This window comes from Labeo rohita, unplaced genomic scaffold, assembly GCF_022985175.1.
Source record: "Labeo rohita strain BAU-BD-2019 unplaced genomic scaffold, IGBB_LRoh.1.0 scaffold_87, whole genome shotgun sequence".
Taxonomy (NCBI): Eukaryota; Metazoa; Chordata; class Actinopteri; order Cypriniformes; family Cyprinidae; genus Labeo; species Labeo rohita.
In genome coordinates this window covers 547,115-568,651 of record NW_026129821.1, presented here as the reverse complement: position 1 = coordinate 568,651, position 21,537 = coordinate 547,115, and the positions used below count along the sequence as shown (strand labels likewise).

At 42.5% G+C, this 21,537-nt stretch overlaps 1 protein-coding gene across 1 annotated transcript; it reads left to right on the top strand.

The window, feature by feature from the left end:
- Nucleotides 1–1,751: 1,751 nt before the first annotated feature.
- corin (corin, serine peptidase) lies at nucleotides 1,752–20,204 on the top strand. Its single transcript, XM_051105045.1, has 23 exons — nucleotides 1,752–1,924; nucleotides 2,066–2,230; nucleotides 2,420–2,569; nucleotides 5,350–5,652; nucleotides 7,488–7,698; nucleotides 7,881–8,065; nucleotides 8,152–8,265; nucleotides 10,465–10,572; nucleotides 10,824–10,934; nucleotides 11,010–11,132; nucleotides 11,297–11,404; nucleotides 11,586–11,817; nucleotides 11,900–12,045; nucleotides 13,865–13,972; nucleotides 14,061–14,174; nucleotides 14,260–14,370; nucleotides 14,460–14,577; nucleotides 14,870–14,998; nucleotides 16,769–16,818; nucleotides 16,913–17,087; nucleotides 17,532–17,803; nucleotides 19,645–19,778; nucleotides 19,860–20,204. Exons 3-23 carry the CDS (start codon nucleotides 2,449–2,451, stop codon nucleotides 20,040–20,042), a joined length of 3,156 nt encoding a protein of 1,051 aa, XP_050961002.1. The 5' UTR covers nucleotides 1,752–1,924; nucleotides 2,066–2,230; nucleotides 2,420–2,448; the 3' UTR covers nucleotides 20,043–20,204.
- Nucleotides 20,205–21,537: the final 1,333 nt, after the last annotated feature.

The following is a 21,537-nucleotide window of genomic DNA, read 5'->3' as shown; positions in this document are numbered from 1 at the left end:
CTGTGGAAGACTTTCTTGACTTGTATTTATATGTACTCAGTAGTAGATTTACACATGAGGAACGTCACAAGCAAAAGAGTCAGCAATATTCATAGCACACCACTTTTCAAGTTAAAACTTCTAAGTCTAAACTTGATCGGCACACACAGCTCGAGCAGAGCTGAAATCCAAAACCCGAGAGAGAATCTTTCTTTTTTTCATTTCAGAAATTAGATTAGAATCTCCTTTTATCATTTCAGTTTAGTTTTGCGATTTGTGAATCGGTAGATCAGCAGTGTATCGAGTGAATTCGAGCGTTAATCAAATGTTATCATATGTCTGTCTGTTGGAGGAAAATGCCACGACTGTAAATGAGGAGCTGATTAATCAGTTCAGTGAAATCTGCTTCACCTGTATTATTACCAGTGTTGGGGAAAGTTACTTTTAAAAGTAATGCATTACAGTTTTGCATTGCTCCCTAAAAAAGTAACAAATTACGTTACATAGTTGCATTTTAAGAAAAGTAATGCGTTACGTTACTTTTGCGTTACATTCGCCTTACTTTTTAAATCAGGGTTTGCTTGTTTGTTTATAATATAAAAAATGTTGGCAAACGTAAAAGCCCTTTCACTCCGAAAGTGCTGAATGAATGCACCTCAGGCTGAAAGAAAAGTAAATTCTCTCCGGAGAAGAACATTCTTCAGCAATAAAAAATGAAGCACAAATGTTTATATAAAATATTTTTTTGCTTATTAGTACATTAGTACATAAAGGATATTTATGACCCTGGAGCGCAAAACCAGTCATAAGTATTACATGTATATTTGTAGCAACAGCCAACAATACATCGTAAAGATTAAAATTATTAATTATTTTTTATGCCAAAATCATCATCATTAGGATATTACGTAAAGATCATGTTCCATGAAGATATTTTGTAAATTTCCTACCGTAAATATATCAAAACTTAATTTTTGATTAGTAATATGCTTTGCTAAGAACTTCATTTGGACAACTTTAAAGGTGATTTTCTCAATATTTAGATTTTTTTTTTTCACCCTCAGATTCCAGATTTTCAAATAGTTGTATCTCAGACAAATATTGTCCTATCATAACAAATCATACATCAATGAAAAGCTTATTTATTCATTCATATGATGTATACATCTTAGCTACAAAAATCACCCTTATAACTGGTTTTGTGGTCCAGGTTCACATTTATATTGTTTAACATATTTAATTATTGCAGGTTTGCATCACATTCTGAGTTTTGAGTTATGAATTAATGCACAATAATTACTCCCGTTTTCTCGACAGGAGATTTGTCAGTCAGTAAGAGGAAAAACAGAACTAGCGTTACTTATTTGAAAAAGTACCTCAAATGTTTGCTTATAAATTCAAAAGTAATGCGTTACTTTACTGATTAATCGGGGAAAGTAATCTGATTACGTAACTCGCGTTACCAACACTGATTATTAGAGTTTAACAGGAGCTTCTGTGCTACAAATGTGCTACAAAGCCACAGAACATGTGAAACAGCCCTGTAGTGTACAACATCAGTTTAACAAATAAAATCCTCCTATGATTTGATGTGAATGTTTAGCCTACGCGTTTCTTTTATGCGTTACTGTTTTTTAAATTCTGATGTTTAATGTGTTACTCTCTCTCTCTCTCTCTCTCTCTCTCTCTCTCTCTCTCTCTCTCTCTCTCTCTCTCTCTCTCTCTCTCTCTCTCTGTTTGTTGTCGGGTGGAGATATAAATGAGCGCGCGGGAGTCGCTCGTCAGTGTGGCGCGGGTCGCGCGCAGACACGCTCGTGCTCAGACAGACCGATACATAAGAACAACACAAACAAACTCTGAGTTATAAAATCAAATAACAAAATCAAATAGAACAGACGGGAAGAGAGTGTGTATTTGTGATGGAACCGGCTGTAATCAACTTTCGGTAAGTATTCAGCTCTTTTTCTGTGTGTGTGTGTGTGTGTGTGTGTCAGAGTTGAACTCACGCACTTCAGTTTCTTTCCTTTCCGCTCCTATAAATAACACACTGGTGTGTGTGTGTGTGTGTCGGATTCTCCTGCACAAGCTGGAAACTCTGAAGCGAAAAATACCTGTGTAAAAATAGCCTGGGCGCTTCTGCTTGTGCTCCGCTCGCGGTGTCTGTGGCTCTGATGGTCCGGATCTTCGCTGATTTGCTGCCGTTACCGGAGGAGCGTCACAGCGCGAGCTGATTTCCAGCCCGTTACCGGTGAGACTTCACAGACTTCAAACTTCACAGTGTCGTATCTGAAATGTCATTCCTATTCAGTATTATTATGACTGTCGTTAAAGCAGCATTATGACTGTGTGTTGTTATGAATGTCATTCAGTTGAATATCTGTCACTTGAGAAGTCCTGCTGATACACAAACTCACTGCAAACTCTCTGTGTGTGTCCTCAGTGTGTGTGTGTGTGTCAGATGAGCTCATCATGGGTGAAGCGTTCACACACACGCAGCGCTGCGGGAAACATCTGCGACTGCTGCTCTTCATCCTGCTGCCATGTGTGTGCGGCCTCATCTGTGTGTGTGTGCTGCTGCTGGCGCTCACAGGTAATACACACTCTGGTTACTCTCACACACACACACACACACATTCTGAGCGGATCCCGTCAGCCTGCTCTCAGCCTCGACACATGGAGTGATGAGACAAGCAAGTGTTAAATAACAACTGTGACACACAAACACACTCGCATGTGTGTTAGAACACACACACACACACACACACACACACACACCTGCTGTCTCTCTGTACATGCTAATGGTGTGTGTGAGAGCACTCGAGCATCTTCACTAAGCTCTTGCGGCATTTGTGCGTGTATCTGTGTGATTTTCAGGCTGTTATGTCTAATTTTGTCTCCTGCCAAATGAGTCACAACATGATGTTCACTGTCATAGAAAGAGTCTCTGCAGGAAAAGAGAAATCTGCAGCGATGAAACGTTTGTGTGTGGGTTTGACTCTGTCATGTGTTTCTACAGGTCCGACTATCCCTCAGTAATATAGTTAAGCGTACTAGCGAGCCGGACCTCACTAGTTATAAATCAGTTATGAATCAGTCAAATCGTGTTTCTATAGAAATGTAGTGCCTCGCACAGGTTTCTGAGAGTGATCAAATATGATTGACCTGATAGTCAAACACACACAAATGAGTGCGTGTGGGTTCAGATCCGTCTCCTCCTCTCTGTCCCTTCACAAAAGCTCAAAGGAAGCATTTGATGCCGCCAAGGTCAAAAGGTCGCCGTCTGGACAGACGTGCACACCGATGACATCTGGATGACATCTCCTCCCACCATTATCCTGCCTTCGTCCTCTCTGCTGCTCTTTGTTTATTGGCCAGAAAGTCTCTTTGGTGGGACGTGATCAGAGCTGTGAAACTGAGACACCCATCCTGTCCGGACGTCCTGCTGTGTCACCGAGCCTGTTTTTGCACCGTCACAGTGGCTGTCGTCTCGCTCTCTCTCTCTGTCTCTAACACAGCACGAGCGACTCATATTAAGGAGACAGCAACATGAGACCTGCTGCTTGAGTAGAAACACTGCTGAGAATGGCAGAGATGCAAGAGTGTCAGAGACACACAGGTGATGATTGCAGCCGTTCCAAAGCAATTCCAGCGTGACTTTCGCCTGCAGCTTCCCGTGCTTTTCTTCAGCACCGTTCTTATAGTTGTGTCTGCAGGGCTGATCCTCTTGAAGTTTGTGAAGGTATGACTCACTCAAAGATTCAGTGCAGGTTCAGGTGTGTTTGATTGGTGCTGGAGCCCAACTCTGCAGGAAGGGTCGGACAGCCCCGTTTAATCCTGGTATTAAGATCCGACCTCAAGTGGACAACGCTACATACTGGTGTCGACGGCATTCAAACAGCCACTAAAGGCCGGTTCCTCTCACATTACGGGACATGTTGTTGAAGCGTTTGATTTGAAGGAAAAAAGAGTACGAAGCACAGTGTTCTTTCAACAGTCCTGATTCTAACACAAACCCACAGCGTACAAAAGCTGCTGCTCGTTTTCTGTGTCCTCCTTTTGTGTTCCTGTGTTATTGTGCAATATTACATTGCAAAATCAGAAAATGCCCATACATGCACCCATCCGTAGATCATTCCCTTAAAAGAAATCAGGACAGAAGTGATCAAATTAAAACAGCAGATGTAATCGGGAGTGCGTCTGCCTCGCCTGCTTCGACCAAAACGCGCATCTTAAACAGAAGCTGTTATGGAGCACAGACGGTGGTGATGTGCCGGACGAGCAGGAGCTCGCTGTCCTCTAGACCGACGTGCTGGTGTTTGATCCTGTTGTCGCTGCTGAACCCTGATGAGAGGTCAGTGATGATGTGATCTAGACTCCCCTCCCCTCCTCATGAGATCTGTCCTTGAGACAAGACTCAGCTCTGCCTCCACCGTGTTATGATTTTCATACAGCTTTCTTTGTGGCAGACGCTTTATCCCACGTCCTCCGTTTCTTTCTCGACTGATTGCGTTTATATGCTGTCCTAGTAACAGGACTCGTTCACCCAAAAATATACTCACCCTCATGTCGCTTAAACCTGTGTAAGTGCACAAAGATATATTGATAAATGTCTCAAGTCTGTAAATGTCTCTTTTTGTCCATGCAATGAATGTCATTGGGTGTTGTTTGGCTCCCAGCGTTCTTCAAAACATGTGTTTTGTTTCACAGAGGAAAGAACATCATGCAGTTTGAACAAGATGAATGGAGTGAATTGGACATAATTTCATTTTTGAGTTAAAGATCCCTTTCACAAACAAAAATGTCTGTTCATCACGGTGATTCTCATGCTCGCTTGCTGTGAAATCTTTCCAAGCGAGGGTCTAGTTCAGTCCTGGCATGAAAACGATCTGGCCTAATTTGCGGAAATGACCCACTGTCGATTATACTTTGTTTATTTTGGTGCATTTGTCTTGGCTGATATTCCCGTTTTGAAGCAGCTCGTATTGGTCACGTCGGAACAAAATAAAACACGCTTCCAAAATGGGCTCTTTAGTGTAATGCCATAGAAGAATCATTCTTGATTCCCCCAAGAACCTTTTAGTGATTTAGTTCTTAGTGCGATCTAAAGCAGCTTTTGTGCATGGACGTATTTCATGGATGTTAAAGGTTCTTCATGGAACCGTCGATACCAGTCAAGAGCCTCTACAGTGTGAAAGAGCAGCTGCTGATCACGTGTCTTACGGAAGAGTCTGGATGTGTTACAAAACACACTGTGTGTTTCAGCAGATTGTGTGTGTGTGTGTGTGTGTGAATGTCCTCACTACTTCAGCTGTTGCCGTTTTTATATTTAAACTGTTCCACTGCTGACTCTGGTTTTCCATCTTTGTCCAGGTTTATGGAATGGGAATGGACTGCTGGATGCCGGATCTTCTGTGTCCCTAGTAACCGACGGGCCCTTTAACGGCACCGACCCCGGCCTGACGACGGGCGATAACGGGACGGCGTCGCCACAGTCCGGCACGCAGCGGGTCGTCCTGGCGAACACCCCTCCGGAGTGGGACTCGGCACACTGGATGCCTCGTGCCGACGCGTCTTCGTCCTCGTCCTCGTCTTCGTCGGCGGGTCCCACCGCCACGGCCCCTGTGGACTGGTGGACGTCCGTCTCCACGGTGACGAGCTTGAGCACAGACGCCGGTACGGTCGGGAGGATGAAGGGTTAAAGAAGTTGTTCACTTCCAGAACAAAAATTTAAAGATAATGTACTCACCCCCTTGTTCATGTCTTTCTCTCTTCGGTTGTCAAGAAATTATGTATTTTGATAAAAACATTTCACTCCATATAGTGATTTCTATGGTGCTGCGAGTTTGAACTTCCAAAATGCAGTTTAAATGCCTGTCTTGTCTAGCTCTGCGTGAACTCTTGTGTATTCTGGTTCATGACAGTTAGTGTATGTTCAAAAACTCCCATCTCATTTTCTCCTCCAACTTCAAAATCATCGTATATCACTGTTTTACTTTTTGTGAAGGGTGTTTGATTTTCTTTGCGTGTTCACTTTGTAAACACTGGGTGGGTACTTCTGCAGCGATGTAGGATGATTTTGAAGTTGGAGGAGAAAATGAGATGAGAGTTTCTCCACATTCCCTAACTGTCTTGAACCGGAATACACAAGAGTTCACGCAGAGCTAGACAAGACACGCATTTAAGGTTAAAATGTATATAAATTGTTTTTTTGTTTTTTTTTGAAAATAACCAATCCTTTTGCTAGATAAGATCCTTCTTCCTCAGCTGGGATCGTTTAGAGCCTTTGAAGCTGCATTTAAACTGCAGGGCACCATATCAGTCCATTATATGGAGAACATTCCTGAAATGTTTCCCTCAAAAAACATCATTTCTTTATGACTGAAGAAGAAAAGACATGAACATCTTGGATGAAAAGGGGGTGAGTACATTACTGTTTCCTTTAAAACGATCGCTCATCATCCCACCTATATATGATTTGTATATAAACACGTTTTTTAGAAAAATAATCCATCTCTGTGAGTGGAATACAAGTCTCAAATGCAGGGTTTCTGCTGGTCTTAAAAAACCTTCATTTACAAATTAAGGCCTTAAAAAGGTCTCAGAGCAGAACATCTTCAATACATAGTCATTAAATGTTGCATGTATCAATATTTTTGTCTTTTTTTCCAGAGTAAATTTCTAAGAAATATATCAAAATGAAGAGAGCGTGGATTGCCGTCACATGGCTGGAGCGTCAGCATTAGGGCTTGTGTTCTATAACTCACAAAGATGGATTATTTTTCTGAAAAATGTGTTCATCTAAAGAAAGAAAGTGAACGATCCCTTTAAATGCCACACGCTTCGCTTCATATTTTATCATCTGCTGTATGCTTCTGTCTCTCTCTCTTTCTCTTTAGCCCTTTTATGTCAAACATTTGACTGCTTTTGTCCTCTGCAGACCAGCTGCTAATCTAATTTCAGCACTGATTTCTCTCTCTCTCTGTCCATTTGTGTGTGCGAGACGCCGCGTTTCGGTGTCCTCGGTGAAGGTTCTGTCCTGAAAGTCATCTGTGAGTGTGCGTCCTCTTGTGATGACCTCCACCGAGGGTGCGCCGTACGCTTTTATTTGTCTCTGTCTCCTCCAAACAGCCTAATGATTAATCATCTTTCCTGAGGTCTGTGTGTGTGTGTGTGTGTGTGTGTGAATGCTGTTCCTCTCGTCTTTCTGACTTTGACTTGAGCACTAGAATCACAATTACAATCAGAGTCTCTTACAGAGCACACACACACCCACAGACTCACTCAGACACATGCAAACTCATTGACACACACAGACAGTGAGAATCAGCAGCGTTTCACTGTTTTACATGAATGTCGTTAGTGGTGAACTTGAGTCCTGATCTCGTGGATTTTAATAAGAAGGCTGAAATCAAGCAACAGTAGCGAAGCGCTGCAAACACACCTGCACCTGACTGTCGCTCCCTGCTCGACGCGTCAGCCAATCAGATTTGTCTCGTGTTTGCTGACAGGTTTCTGCTCTGACATCACGGAGAGCCAGTGTCACATGCTGCCGTACAACCAGAGCGGCGTGTTGCCGGGGACGACGGTCGTCAAGAGCAGCGAGCTGCAGATGTTCCTGAAGTTTTTCAGCTACCTGAGTCGACTGTCCTGCTACAGACACATCATGCTGTTCGGATGCTCCATCGCACTCCCACAATGCATCAGCCACAGGGGCCGCAGGTCTGTGACAGGTTCAGTTTCAATGTGCTTCAATGCTAGGTTATTGATTTGCATGTTAAACAAATTAAATATTAACTAGCATTTTCAGGAAAAAAGAAAATGACCCGAACCACATGAGGGTTAACGTTAGTCACTTGTAGCGCTAGAGTGTTTCATCTGTCTCGTGACGGTGTGTGTCGCAGGACTCTGGTTCTGCCCTGTCAGTCGTTCTGCGAAGCGGCTCGTGAGGGATGTGAGCCGGTGCTGCAGATGTTTAACGCGTCCTGGCCGGAGTTCCTGCGCTGCTCTCAGTTCACCAACAACACGGGAACGAACGCCGAAAACACGGCGCTCTGCTACACGCCTCGACACGCCAGAGGAAAACTCTGTGAGTGCTCGTCCGGCGCTGGAATCACGCTTGGAATGGTGATGTTCTGATCGCTTGTCTTCTTTTTTTGTGATTTTTGTCTTAAGCTGCTTGTGGAGGAAGCGATCACTTCCTGTGTGCGACCGGAATATGCGTCCCCCTGAAACTAGTGTGCAACGGATACAACGACTGCGACGACTGGAGCGACGAGGCCGACTGCAGTAAGCGTGTGCTTCTCGTTTCTTATTTCTGCATCCTCACGTCTCAGATTCAGCCCAGAAGATTCGACATGGGATATTACATTTCTTGAGGGATTTGCTGCTGAGGCTTGGTTTTTCATAATAATCATAATAATTATTCAGAAATAATTAATAAAGCAGGATGCCCTGTTAAAAATATGATTTATTTAAACTGCAAACGTAAAGGGGTCATCGGATGCAAAATTCACTTTTACATGTTGTTTGAATGTAAATGTGTGTTGGCAGTGTGTGTACACAAGCACCCTATAATGATAGAAATCCACCCAGTGGTATTTTTTTAACCTCTATAAATAATATCGCCCATTTCAAATCAGGCCATTCTCTGATTCTTGCCCGTGTGACGTCACACAGACCAAGGCCACACCCACGATAGTTGATTGACAGGCCGTCTTACCTTAGACCCGCCCTGAGTGAGCTGTGAAGCTGTATATATGTATGTATGTATGTGAAGTGACTATAAGGGTTTTTTAATTCATGTTTGCAAATCGTCTTTCTTAATAATGTGCTAGTTAGCAAGTTTTGCGGCTAAAGTAAACAGGACGGCTCTTCACAGAAGAGAGGGGCGGGGTGAGCAGAGCTCATTAGCATTTAAAGAGACATGCAACAAAACGGGTTACTGTGTGCAGAGCTGATTTTGACAAGGTAAAAAAGGTGTTTTACACTACCAATGAGACATTGTAACCAAAGTATGGTATCGACTTTTCATTAAGACTCTAAAGTATCATATCAGCTTGTGAAAAATGGGCATCTGATGACCCCTTTAAAATGATAGTGACAAATGAAGGAGAAGAGTTTATACTTGATTTTTTTTGACAAGAAATCCTCACTCATAGCTCCCCCGAAAAGGTTCCTCGTCTTCTCCTGATGTAATTTCAGAATTAAGACGTCCTTCAAAACGGCTGAGTTTGATCGATATCCGGGTCAGACACGTGTGCTCACAAATATGCATCGCACGCACATGTGCACTAAAGCAGATGCACAGTGTTAGGGAAAGTTACTTTCAAAAGTAATTACAATATTGCATTACTCCCTAAAAAGTAACTAATCGTGTTTCTTAGTTACTCTTTATGGAAATGAATGTGTTACATTACCTTTATGTTTCTTTTGTGTTACTTTGTCTCATCTGGGCTGGGCTTGCTTGTTTTTTTTTGTTTTTTTAATGAAACGTTTTTGGCAAATATTAAAGCCCTTTGAAATGAATGAGCCTCAGGCTGAAGGAAATGTAAATTCATGTCTGTACAGTAGAGGGCGCCGCTCAAACAAACCTTTCAGCTGTGCCAGTGTCGCCAAGTCTGCGGTTTTCCCACAGAATTGGGCTACTTTCATACATGCGGGTTGTTTTCATGTCCACAGGTTGAAGCGACCCCAATAATGTAATATTTAGCCCCTGGAATGCTAATTTTTCCCACCTAAAAATGTGGGAACCGTGGTACCCGCTTCGAAGTGGGTTTGGGCTAGTTTTGAGTAGCAATTGGGTGGGTTTTGTTGTGAAAACCTGTCAACCCTGAGCCACACTGACATTCTGGATTGCATGAAGAACAGGACGCAGGTGAAGAAAGTTCAACACTACAAACAAATGTTCATCTAAAGTCATTTTTGCTCATTCGTATGGTTGAATTGGATCACTGAAGGTCAGCAGCAAACACACTGATTAACAAAATGGGATTAAATACATAAAGGATATTTCTGTTATATAATTATTGCAGGTGTGTGTCATATTCAGTACATTCCACTGTTTTGATTCACTTAGAGGAATACTGATTCTGTTTTTGTGTAAGATGAGTGAATGCATGTTGGCATTTAGAACTACAGTAACATCATGTTCACACAGCACACACAACACCTCTGCACTTACTCCTGATTTCTCTCAACATGGCAACACAAGAGCTGTCAGTCAATACATGGGGAAACAAAGTAACTGGAGTTACTTATTTGAAAAAGTAACTCTGGTATTTTCTTGTAAATTCAAAAGTAACGCATTACTTTACTGGTTACTTGAAAAAAGTGATCTGATTACGTTGCTCGCGTTACCCCCGCACTGCTGACATGTACTGTACTAGCCCTCCTAACAGTGCAGTATGTGTGTTTTGCACCCACACATTGAAGAAGCACACGTCGTCATTCATTCACTGTGATCCTCTCATTGTGTCGTTTGTCCAGCTTGTTCAGATGGTCAGTATTTGTGTGCTACCGGCCGCTGTATCAGTTCTGATCTTCTGTGCGACGGCTACGACGACTGTGGCGATCTGAGCGATGAGCAAAACTGTGGTGAGTTCTTACATTTGCAATGCTTCATTTGGATTCACAATTGAAATCAGATCAAGTAGGGCTGTCAAAGTGTTAACACGCATGTCGGCTTGTTAAAGATAGGAGTGTGTAAAGAGGACAGACGCAGGTGTCTTTGTGCTGCTGGGTCTGAACTCTAAAGTTACCATCAGTCAAGAAAGTTCTACTACCAATGAAGAAATTTAATTTAAGGCATCGATTGTAACTACTGTCCCCTTTGTGCTGCGCTGTAGTGTGTGACCCGGCGGAAGAGCATCGCTGTGGAGAAGGACGCTGTATTCCTCGAGACTGGCTCTGTGACGGAGATCACGACTGCCTGGACAAAAGTGACGAGCTGAACTGCTGTGAGCTGCTGCACACACACACACTGTAGAGCGTTTATAACCCTGCAGGACATTAATGTGTGTGTGTGTGTGTAGCGTGCAAGTCCCAGGGTTTAGTGGAGTGCAGGAACAAGCAGTGTATTCCCAGCGCCTTTCGCTGTGATGGTGAAGATGACTGTAAAGATGGCAGTGATGAAGAGAACTGCACACAACAACAGAGTGAGTACAAACACACCCACACACACGTTTGTTTCTCACTAGTGCGTTGACGAAATATTTCACAATGGAAGTGAGGACATTTGGTCCTGACAAGTATAGTCAAAACAGGCTCCTCTGATCAGTCAGCTGTTGTTCACATCTTTCTCTCTCTCTCTGTCTCTCAGCTCAGGGTTCGTGTCCTCCGGGTCAGTCCAGTTGTACTTCAACCTCCTGCTCCTCTGGCTGTCATGGAAACGTGTCATGTGACCTGCGGAACACTGGCAACAACTGCAGTGAGTGAAACAGCTGACCCCTGACCTCTGGCTGAACACAGAGCGCTGCAGAGTTTCACATGATTTACTGGCAATTAGTTTAGTCAAACAGCAAAAAACTTGTGTTTATATGATGCAACTGGAAAAATGTGGATGTCTTGTAAAAACACATTATTATTGTGTGTGTGTGTGTGTTTGTCAGGTGGCTGTGAGCCCATCTCTCTGGAGATCTGCATGAATCTGCCCTACAACTCCACCCGCTTTCCCAACTATCTGGGTCATCACTCTCAGAAGGAGACGTCCGTGAGCTGGGAGTCCTCGCTCTTCCCTGCGCTCGTTCAGACAAACTGCTACAAATATCTCATGTTCTTTGCCTGTACGGTGCTCGTGCCGATGTGTGACCCTGTGACGCAGCAGAGAGTGCCGCCCTGCAGGTTAGCCTGTGTCACTGTGTGTGTGTGTGCACCTTTATAATGATACAGAATTGACATTGACGGCCAAGTGTGTGGGTATCAGGTCTTTGTGTAGGAATTCAAAGGAGCGATGTGAATCAGTGCTTGGAATTGTGGGATTGCAGTGGCCTGAGGATACAGACTGTGCTCAGTTTCCAGAGGAGGGTCAAGCGAATAGTTCCTGTTTGCTTCCTGACCCGGATGTGAACGGTCAGTGCGCAGTCGAGATGATATTTATGTTTGAACTGTTGGTGGCGCTGGAGGGTTTGAGAGCACAAAATTACCAGCAGAAACGTTCAAATCCTCCCCATCGATGCGCCAAACGTCACTTGATTTTAACCTTACGCTTCTATTGGCTGCCGTCGGAAAAGATAAAGGTTCAACAGATACACATATATGGAGAGAAGTATTGGGACTCCTGATCTTTACAGCAGCCAGGGGCGTTAATGACATCTCATTCTAAATACATCGATTTTAATATGGAGTTGAACCCCTTTGTTGCTATAACGGCTTCCACTTTTCTGGGAAGGATTTCCACTAGGGCTGCCCCCCGATATTTGGCTAACCGTTAGTTGACGAGAAGAGGCTTGGTCGACCAAACCTGTATTAGTCGCTGAGTCGCATAAAAAGAGTCTGTGACGGACAGGTCGTCTATGTGTTAATACAGTACTTTGGACAGGACATCCAAATGCTCACCTATCATTCATCGACCTCAAATATGGCTTTTCATCTAAAATATGTTAGTAGCAACTTTACATGGCAGCTCAATCTAATGTTACCCTAGAAAAATGTGTGTGTGGAGTGTGTATTTTTTGCTCATACGGATAAAAATAACACATCTGTAAAGACTCTACGTTTATTTGTGTGCACTCACAATAACAACGAAACGTTGTACTTTTGTAAAATAATGAAAGCAAACAGGATGCGCTTTCTACCGTCTCTGTGAACTTGAGTGCAAAACTTCAAAACTCCATGTATACTTGACTTACAGACGTGAAAAATATATCTATAGAGAGTCTGATGTCTACTTTTAAATGAACCAATTCAAATGAAAAACAAATATTCTCAGATTATGTAAAACACATACAGGCGCATCACTACTGCGGAGATGACAAGTCAGTGCCGACTTCATCTCTTAAGCCGAAAACAAAGAAAGCACCGGTTTATCAATAAGTTATTAAAATGTTATAAAAGTTATAAAAATCTCCTTGCTGTTTTTCCCGGACACATTCATAATCATTACTTCTGCCGGTGTGCTGTGGCAAGCTTTTATTGCGTCTTATTAGGCAATGTAGGCAATTAAAGGCTCATTAACATGCGACTAATAGTCAACTAATGCTTAAAATGAACGACTACTAGTCGACCACAAAACGCTTTAATTTCGACATGAATCTGGAGTGTTCCTGTGGGAACTTTTCCCCATTCATCCAGCAGAGCATTTGTGAAGTGAAAAAAAAAAAGTTATCATTCTCCAAACCCAGACTCGCCCATCAGACTGAGTGATTGGTCAATCCATAAAACGGGTTTCTGCTGCTCCAGAGTCCAGTATCTGCATGCTTCACACACTCCATCCCACAGTTGGCATTGCTCTTGATCATGTGTCATCATGCATCTGCTCGGCCATGGAATGACCATTTGACAATTTTTTTGTTGTTGTTTTTTGTTTTTTTTTTAACAAATGTTTGTAAATGCAGACTGCTGTGCCCGTGACAATGTGTCTGATTGAAACACCTAAAATCCATCATTCAGAGGTGTGTCCCAATGCTTTTGTCCATATAGTGTACGACAAATGCACACGTCATCAAGTCGCATTTATTTCTATTCCACTTCGTACAATAGAGATTAAATAGCTTCACGGTGATAAACAGGAAGTTAATGTTGCAAAATTCATCAATTAAGAAACAAATTCAATTTCAGCTGTTTCATTATTCAGATCAATTCATCGAAAATCATTTAATAAGCTGAAAACTAGACAAATATTTCCTGAGTTTCTTACGAGGGTTGGTGATCATTGTTTGTGTGTGTTTAGAGTGCTCACCCAGTCACTTTAAGTGTCGCTCGGGAAGATGCGTCCTCTCATCCAAACGCTGTGATGGACACACAGACTGTGATGACGACAGCGACGAGGAAGCGTGCGGTGGGTGAAAAACACACACACGTGACACGATAGACAGCATTATCCCGCTCACAAACAAACAGTGTTTCCTGCGTGTGTCTGTCAATAGGTTGTGCGGAGCGGGGATTGTGGGAATGTCCCGGAGACAAAACCTGCATCCATCACAACATGATCTGTGACGGCTTTCCTGACTGCAGCCAACAGGAGGACGAGAAGAACTGCTGTGAGTGACAAACACACACACACACACACACACACACACAGAGTTCAGCAGTAGTGTATGTTCATGTGTGTGTTTGTGTTTTCAGCTGCGTGCAGCAGTCATGAGATGGAGTGTAATAATCATCAGTGTGTTCACCGATCGCTGTGGTGTGACGGCAGGAGACACTGCTCTGACAGCTCAGACGAGTGGAACTGCGGTAAGATAAGCTGAACTCCTGGTGGAGATGCAAATCGTTTGATCAGTAAGCGATGGCCGGCTCACAGAGCGTGTTGTGTTTGTGTCCAGTGTCTCTGTCTGACGAGGGTTTTGTGATGGTGCGTAAGGCCGGCATGGAGTATCGGGTGTGTGCGGACGGATGGAGCTCCAACCTCAGCAGCGTCGCATGCACACAGATGGGTTTAGGGTAAGGTCAGTACACACACACACACACACACACACACACACACACACACACACCTAAAACATCTCAGAGGCTAAAGCACTGCTCATGTTCCACTTTTCCATGTGTACACTCTTCAGATGAACACTGATCCATATATCTTAAAGATCTTTCTCTGTCTAAATATATTAATGGTGCTGTTACTGCTGCTGTGATTTGCAGTGATTAATGAAGGAAATTCTGCCTGCTAGTCTCTCCTGTACTAACAATATTTACCAGTCATTTGTTCAAATTCGAGTCTTGTGTGTGTGTGTAGTTCTCCTCTTTCTGAAGATGCGGTGCTGGACGTGTCCTCTGCTGCGGGACGGAGGCGCTGGCTGCATGTCGATCCGGACTGGAATCCACAGAACATGTTTCCACTACAGGCCCTGCTGGAAAAGAGAGGGTGTGTGTGTGTGTGTGTGTGTGTGTGTGTGTGTGTGTGTGTGTGTGTGACCTAGCTGTGCATTTGGGAACTAAGTGACTAAATCAAATGTTCACTACCTATTAGCTACATCTGACCAAACACTTCTTTTAGGCTCATTAAAGTCTAAACAATGCTGTGGGTTGTATTGTAGTAGGAGTTTTAACGATGTTCAATTTGACATTAGCAAGTATTTAGATTCATTCAAAACACCTACAGATTGCAGAGCACATATTACGTGAAGTCTGGACTATTGCACGTACGCATTAACAGTGTGTTCTTTCACTGCATGATTCAGTCTATTAAAATACATTTACAATGATCACAAATTCAAGACATGGGAACAGAAAATGTATAGATTTATTCCACTTCATATAGTTAATCAATATCACATGAAGAGTGCCGTTTTCTTCTCCAAAAATGACCATGATTACAAATGTGACATTTTTTACAACAGTTCAATAGACAAGAATTAAGACAGTTACGTTTTAGACACCATATCGCCTGTTTTTGCTCTATTTTCCCAACAAAAAACATTCCAAACACAGACACAGCACTGTTTTGCGAGTAACATGATTGTGTTTCGTTCCTGAATGAATCAAGCGTTTAAATGATTCGGTTCAATCACAATGACTCACTTATTAACAGTGAGTTTCTGCTGCCTGCTGGCAGTTTTTAATTCCACACTTAAAGTATCTTTTCATTATTGAAATAATTTTAAATATCAGTATTCAACGTTTTATGTTTAAAATATCAAAACATTATTTATGCATTTGTAACTGCACATTAAACGCATTCATGAGCTGCATTAAACAGTGTGTAAACGCATCTAAACGCCACTTCAGATGCAGCTTCTGTGTTTCCTCTGCATTGCAAAGATGAATTTTGTTGATACTGATTTAATTTGCTTGGTAACAACACAAATGTAAGGATTTGACTCAAAAGATAATATGCACTTTTAGAAAAAAAATGGCTTTTTAAAGGTTAAAATGCCCATAAAATGCCCAAAAAAATCAATTTAAGCTTATTGGAAAAGATTAATTTCTATCAGTGTGAACTGACCACACAGAACATGAAGAATATCAAAAAATGTAGTCTTAAGATACCAGCACAATAACACACTCAACCAAAGTTAAGATCCCAGAAAATATCGAGATTTTTTTTTTGTCAGTATCACACACACACATATTATAGACATTTGCTTGTAATAGTTATCAGTGTGGGGGAAAGTTACTTTTAAAAAGTAAAGCAACTTTTTTGTACTTTTATTGGGCGACTTTAACACTGTTGCCATGGGTTGGTTTTCATGTCCACGGGTTAATAACATCATATTTTAGCCCCTGGATTGCGAGGTTATCGGGAACCCTGACAAAAAAACATGTATTTTACACCCCAGAACTCAAACCTACTCCCGATTTCTCTCAACATGGCGACACGAGAGCTGTCAGTCAATACATGGGGAAACAAAGTAACTGGAGTTGCTTATTGGAAAATGTAACTGATACTTTCTTGTAAATAAAAAAGTAATGTGGTAATGTACTAGTTACTTGAACAAAGTAATCTGATTATGTAACACACGCTACCCCCAACACTTGTCACTGAGAAGAGCTCGTTTAGAGACTGTGTGTGTATGAGTGTGTTTTACTGCACACACACAACAGAAGCAAAAATATATCACACTCCATGTTAAATGTGTTTGGAATGTCAATCCATCAGACAACACTGATCATCATCATCATTTCCTGTCTGTAGGCAGAGCTGCCCGTCATACAGGAAGATCTCACTGAAGTGCACAAGAGACGGTGTGTATGAGTGACACACACAAACAAACATTTCCGCTGGCCATCACACACTGTTTCGTCCTTCATTCTCTCTGTTCGTCCCTCCGTGTTTCAGAATGTGGTCGTCGGCCTGCTGCCCGGATGGTGAAGAGGATTCTGGGAGGCCGCACGAGTCGTCCGGGCCGGTGGCCGTGGCAGTGCTCTCTACAGAGTGAACCCAGCGGACACATCTGTGGCTGTGTGCTCATCGGAAACAAGTGGGCACTTACTGTAGCGCACTGCTTTGAGGGGTGAGAAGCGCACACACACGCACACACACATACACTGCACACATGTTTGTTTTTGTGAATTGTGGGGACTTTCCATAGACTTCTATAGTTTTTATACTGACCAGACGATATTGTCTATAGCCTGCAGTCCCCACAATGTCAAAAATTTCAGGTTTTACTATCCTTGTGGGGACATTTGGTCCCCACAATGTAGCAAAAACAAGTACACACACACACACACATACACTACACACGCTTGCATGGTTTTCTACCCAGCATTCAGTTTAATTGAATCAACACTGAACTGAGTTGATCTGAATAATGGCACGATTGTCTTGAAAGTTGTGTAGCGTTAACACTGTTGTTTTCCTGTTTATTACAGTGAAGCTGCTTTGAATCAATCTGTATTGTATAAAGCGCTATAGAAATAAATGTGGCTTGACCGGTCCGTTTTATCGTGTGCAGGCGTGAGAGCGCAGACGTGTGGAAAGTGGTTCTTGGCATCAATAATCTGGATCACCCGTCTCCGTACATGCAAACACGGCGCGTCAAAAGCATCGTCGTGCACTCGCGCTACAACCGGGCGGTGGTGGACTACGACATCAGTGTGCTGGAGCTGGAGTCTGAGGTGGAGGTGACCAGCTACGTGCGTCCCGTCTGCCTGCCCGGCCGCGGTCAGCTGCCGAAAGCCGACAAATACTGCCACATCACGGGCTGGGGACACGTGGGAAACAGAAGTGAGTGGAGCATACACACACACACACACACACACACACATGTGAGGGGTTGAATGGTGACAGAATGAACTTGGATTTACTGGACTATTCAGTGACTAGATATGCTGATACTAGTAGCGTTCACAGATCTGTAGTCGGGCAGCTCTTTCCCAGCACTGACGCTGATGTGGCATTGATTTATGTGGTAGACACTGGTGGTTTTCTCTTGCAGCCAGTGATGCAGCAAATGAAGAACAGAGCTGAGTAGCAACGGATTACATGTAGTCTGGATTACATGATCAGATTCCAGAAATTTCATACATTTTTAAAGGATTACTCCACTTCAAGAGTAAAAACATTTCGGATCATTTACTCATCCCCTTTGTCATCCAAGATGTCATTCATGTCTTTCTTTCTTCAGTCACGAAGAAATTAAGTTTTTTAGGAAAACATTCCAGGGTTTTTCTCCATCTAGTGGACTTCATTGGTGCTCAACGGATTGAAGGGTAAAAATGCGTGTTACGCACACAAACTCTGTGCACTCCGGTTCATGTCGGTTAGTGTATGTCGAAAAACTCCCATCTCATTTTCTCTTCCAACTTTAAAATTGTCCTATATCACTGTTTTACCTTTTTTGTTAAGGGTGTTTGATCTTCTTTGCATGTTCACTTTGTAAACACTGGGTCGGTACTTCTGCAGCGATGTAGGATGATTCTGAAGTTGGAGGAGAAAATGAGATGGGAGTTTTTCCACATTCCCTAACTGTCCTGACCCGGAATACACAGAGTTCACATGCGCATCGCAGAGCTGGACAAGATGAGCTTTTGTGGTTAAAAAGTATATAAATTGTGTATATATTTTCACCAGATAAGACCCTTATTCCTCGATTCAGATCATTTAGTGTCCTTTGAAGCTGCACTGAAACTGCATTTTTACCCTTCAATCCATTGACCACAACTGAAGTCCATTATATGGAGAAAAATCCTGAAATGTTTTCCTCCAAAAGCTTAATTTCTTTGCGACTGAAGAAAGAAAGACATGAACATCATGGATGACAAGGGGGTGAGTACATTATCTGTACATTTTTATTTTGGAAGTGGAGTAATCTCTTAAATACTTGTAATCAGACTGCATTTACTTTATTATTGATTATATGATTACATTTCATCTTCTTAGTAAGCTTTTTATTTTGATTTCATGATTTTCATTGTCATCTTATAATGATTTATTTTAATTTGACATTTTGATGATTTAATTATTAGCCTTTAATTAAACTCCCTGCGGTTTCTTCACAAACACTACCTTGATGTCATTTTTAAAGCACTTCACGTTGTTAATAACGAATGGAAAGTATTTTCTTTTTCTCTGTATTTTTATATCAGTATGGTACAAGATTGTCCTATTTAAATCAATGTGATTAAACAAGTTAGGTCAAAAGTAATCTAAAAGTAGTCTGATTATATTAGCTAAATGTATAATGTAATGGATTTCATTACTAACTACAACTTTGTGTTGTGTAATATGGAATCAGTAATGGACTACAGTTTATAAGTAATGTGCCCATCACAGTTGATGGATGTGTGTGTGGAAGAGTGAGTCTGTCCTGCTGCATTAGACTGAATGTGTTGCCACAAGGGGGCAGAAAGGACAAATGGAAATATTGTGCTGCTCCACAAAATGCTGCAATATTCACTGTTACAGCCTGTGGAGCGTCTGCACTTCAGTGCAAAAATAATTGAAGTATCAGATTGGTACCAAAGTACTTCCTGCACTGAACTGATGTTTACACTCTAATCACATTGGTGAGCAGGTTGTGTCAGATGATCACGTGACTCAGCGTTCGTGCGTCTGTTCTCCCGCAGTGCCGTTTAAACTCCAGGAGGGAGAGGTGCGGATCATCTCTGTCTCTCAGTGCCAGTCTTACTTCGACATGAAGACCATCACGTCACGCATGCTTTGTGCCGGATACGAGGCGGGAACCATCGACTCGTGCATGGTGAGTGTGTGTGTGGGTTTGTGCTCATGTGACATCACGAGCGTGTGTTAAGTCTGTGTGTGTGTGTGTGTGTGTTTACAGGGTGACAGTGGTGGTCCGCTGGTCTGCGAGGAGGACGACGGCCGCTGGTCTCTGTATGGTTTGACCTCCTGGGGGTCTGTGTGTTTCTCTAAGGTCCTGGGCCCCGGCGTCTACGCCAATGTGACACACTTCACCGACTGGATCGAGAGACAGATTTACCTGCGCACATTTAACCTGCTGTAGGTGAACACACTCATGTATACACACACACACACACACAGTGCAAAAAATGTTTTTTGTACTTACTTTTGTCTTGTTTCCTGCCGAAAATATCTAACAATTCTTAAATCAAGAAGGATTTTCTAAACAAGTAAAAGTTATTGTCTTGTTTTCAAAAAAAAAAAAGAAGTCAAAATAAGTGAGTTTTTGCTTAGAACAAGCAAAATAATCTGCCAATGGGGTAAGTTTGTTGTTTGAAGGAGTAGTTCACTTCCAGAACAAAAATGTACAGATCATGTACTACCTGTTGATATTCATGTCTTTCTTTAACCCGAAACACTTGTCTTGTCTGTCTGCGTGATCTGTTTTTTCCAGATCAGTACAGTTAGGACATTGGTCTCAATTCCTGGAGGGCCACAGCTCTGCACAGTTCAGCTCCAACCCTAATCAAACACACCTGATCCAGCTAATCGAGGTCTTCAGGATTACTAGAAACTTCCAAGCAGGTGTGAGTTTGGAGCTGAACTCTGCAGAGCTGCGGCCTCCAGGAATTGAGTTCGAGACCTCTGAGTTAGAGTATGTCGAAAATCATTTTCTTACCCAACTTCAAAATCACCCTACATCACTGCAGACCCAGTGTTTACAAAATTAAACATGCAATGAAGATTGTTTGTTTACGTGACAGTGTTTTCAGCCAAAAATGGGAAACTTTTTTTGCGTTTTGCCTGATGGTTTACAAAACAACAGTGTTTTGGGGACTGAAAACGAGTTTAAATTGCTAGTTTTTGAAAGCGCCACCATTATCGTTTCCATGTAAAAACACCCTACGGGAATCTTTGAAAGCGGTGACGTTGTGTGCGTGTGCAGTACGTGTTGATTTTAAAGGCGAGCGCAAACAAACAGAGCGCCAGCTACTGGCCTGGCGTACGCAATACAGCGTTTTTGTTTACGTGAAACTTTTTAAAAACGCAAAGGAAAAACTTTTTTGTTTTTGACTACATCGTTGTTGTGTAAACGTAGCCTAAGATTGGAAACAAGACAAAAAAATAAAATGAGAAAAGCTTTTTTTGCAGTGCACACACACACACACACACTCTCTCTCGTACACTTTCACTTACAGTCACATGCACACACACACAAACATACATTAACACAACTACACACACTACACATACACTGCTTACACACTGTACACTCACACACAGCTGGAGATGAACTGCGCTTGAACAAGGACAAGAAGACGTCTGTGAACCTGCTACACTGATCATTCCAAAAAGAGTGTGTGTGTGTGTGTGTGTGTGTGTGTGTTTTGGACTGTATGACAGGCGTCCATCACATCGTCTCCATCCATCAGCAGCGCCTCCGGTCGTGTTTCAGATGCGCTTACACCAGATGTGTTCACTATCAGGCGGCTGCTGTAAACATGTGGACAGTAACACTAACAAGATTCTCTTCAGACTGTGACAGTAGTTGAGCTGAAACAGAAACACACTGTTTGCGCTAACGCCAGCTAAAGCAG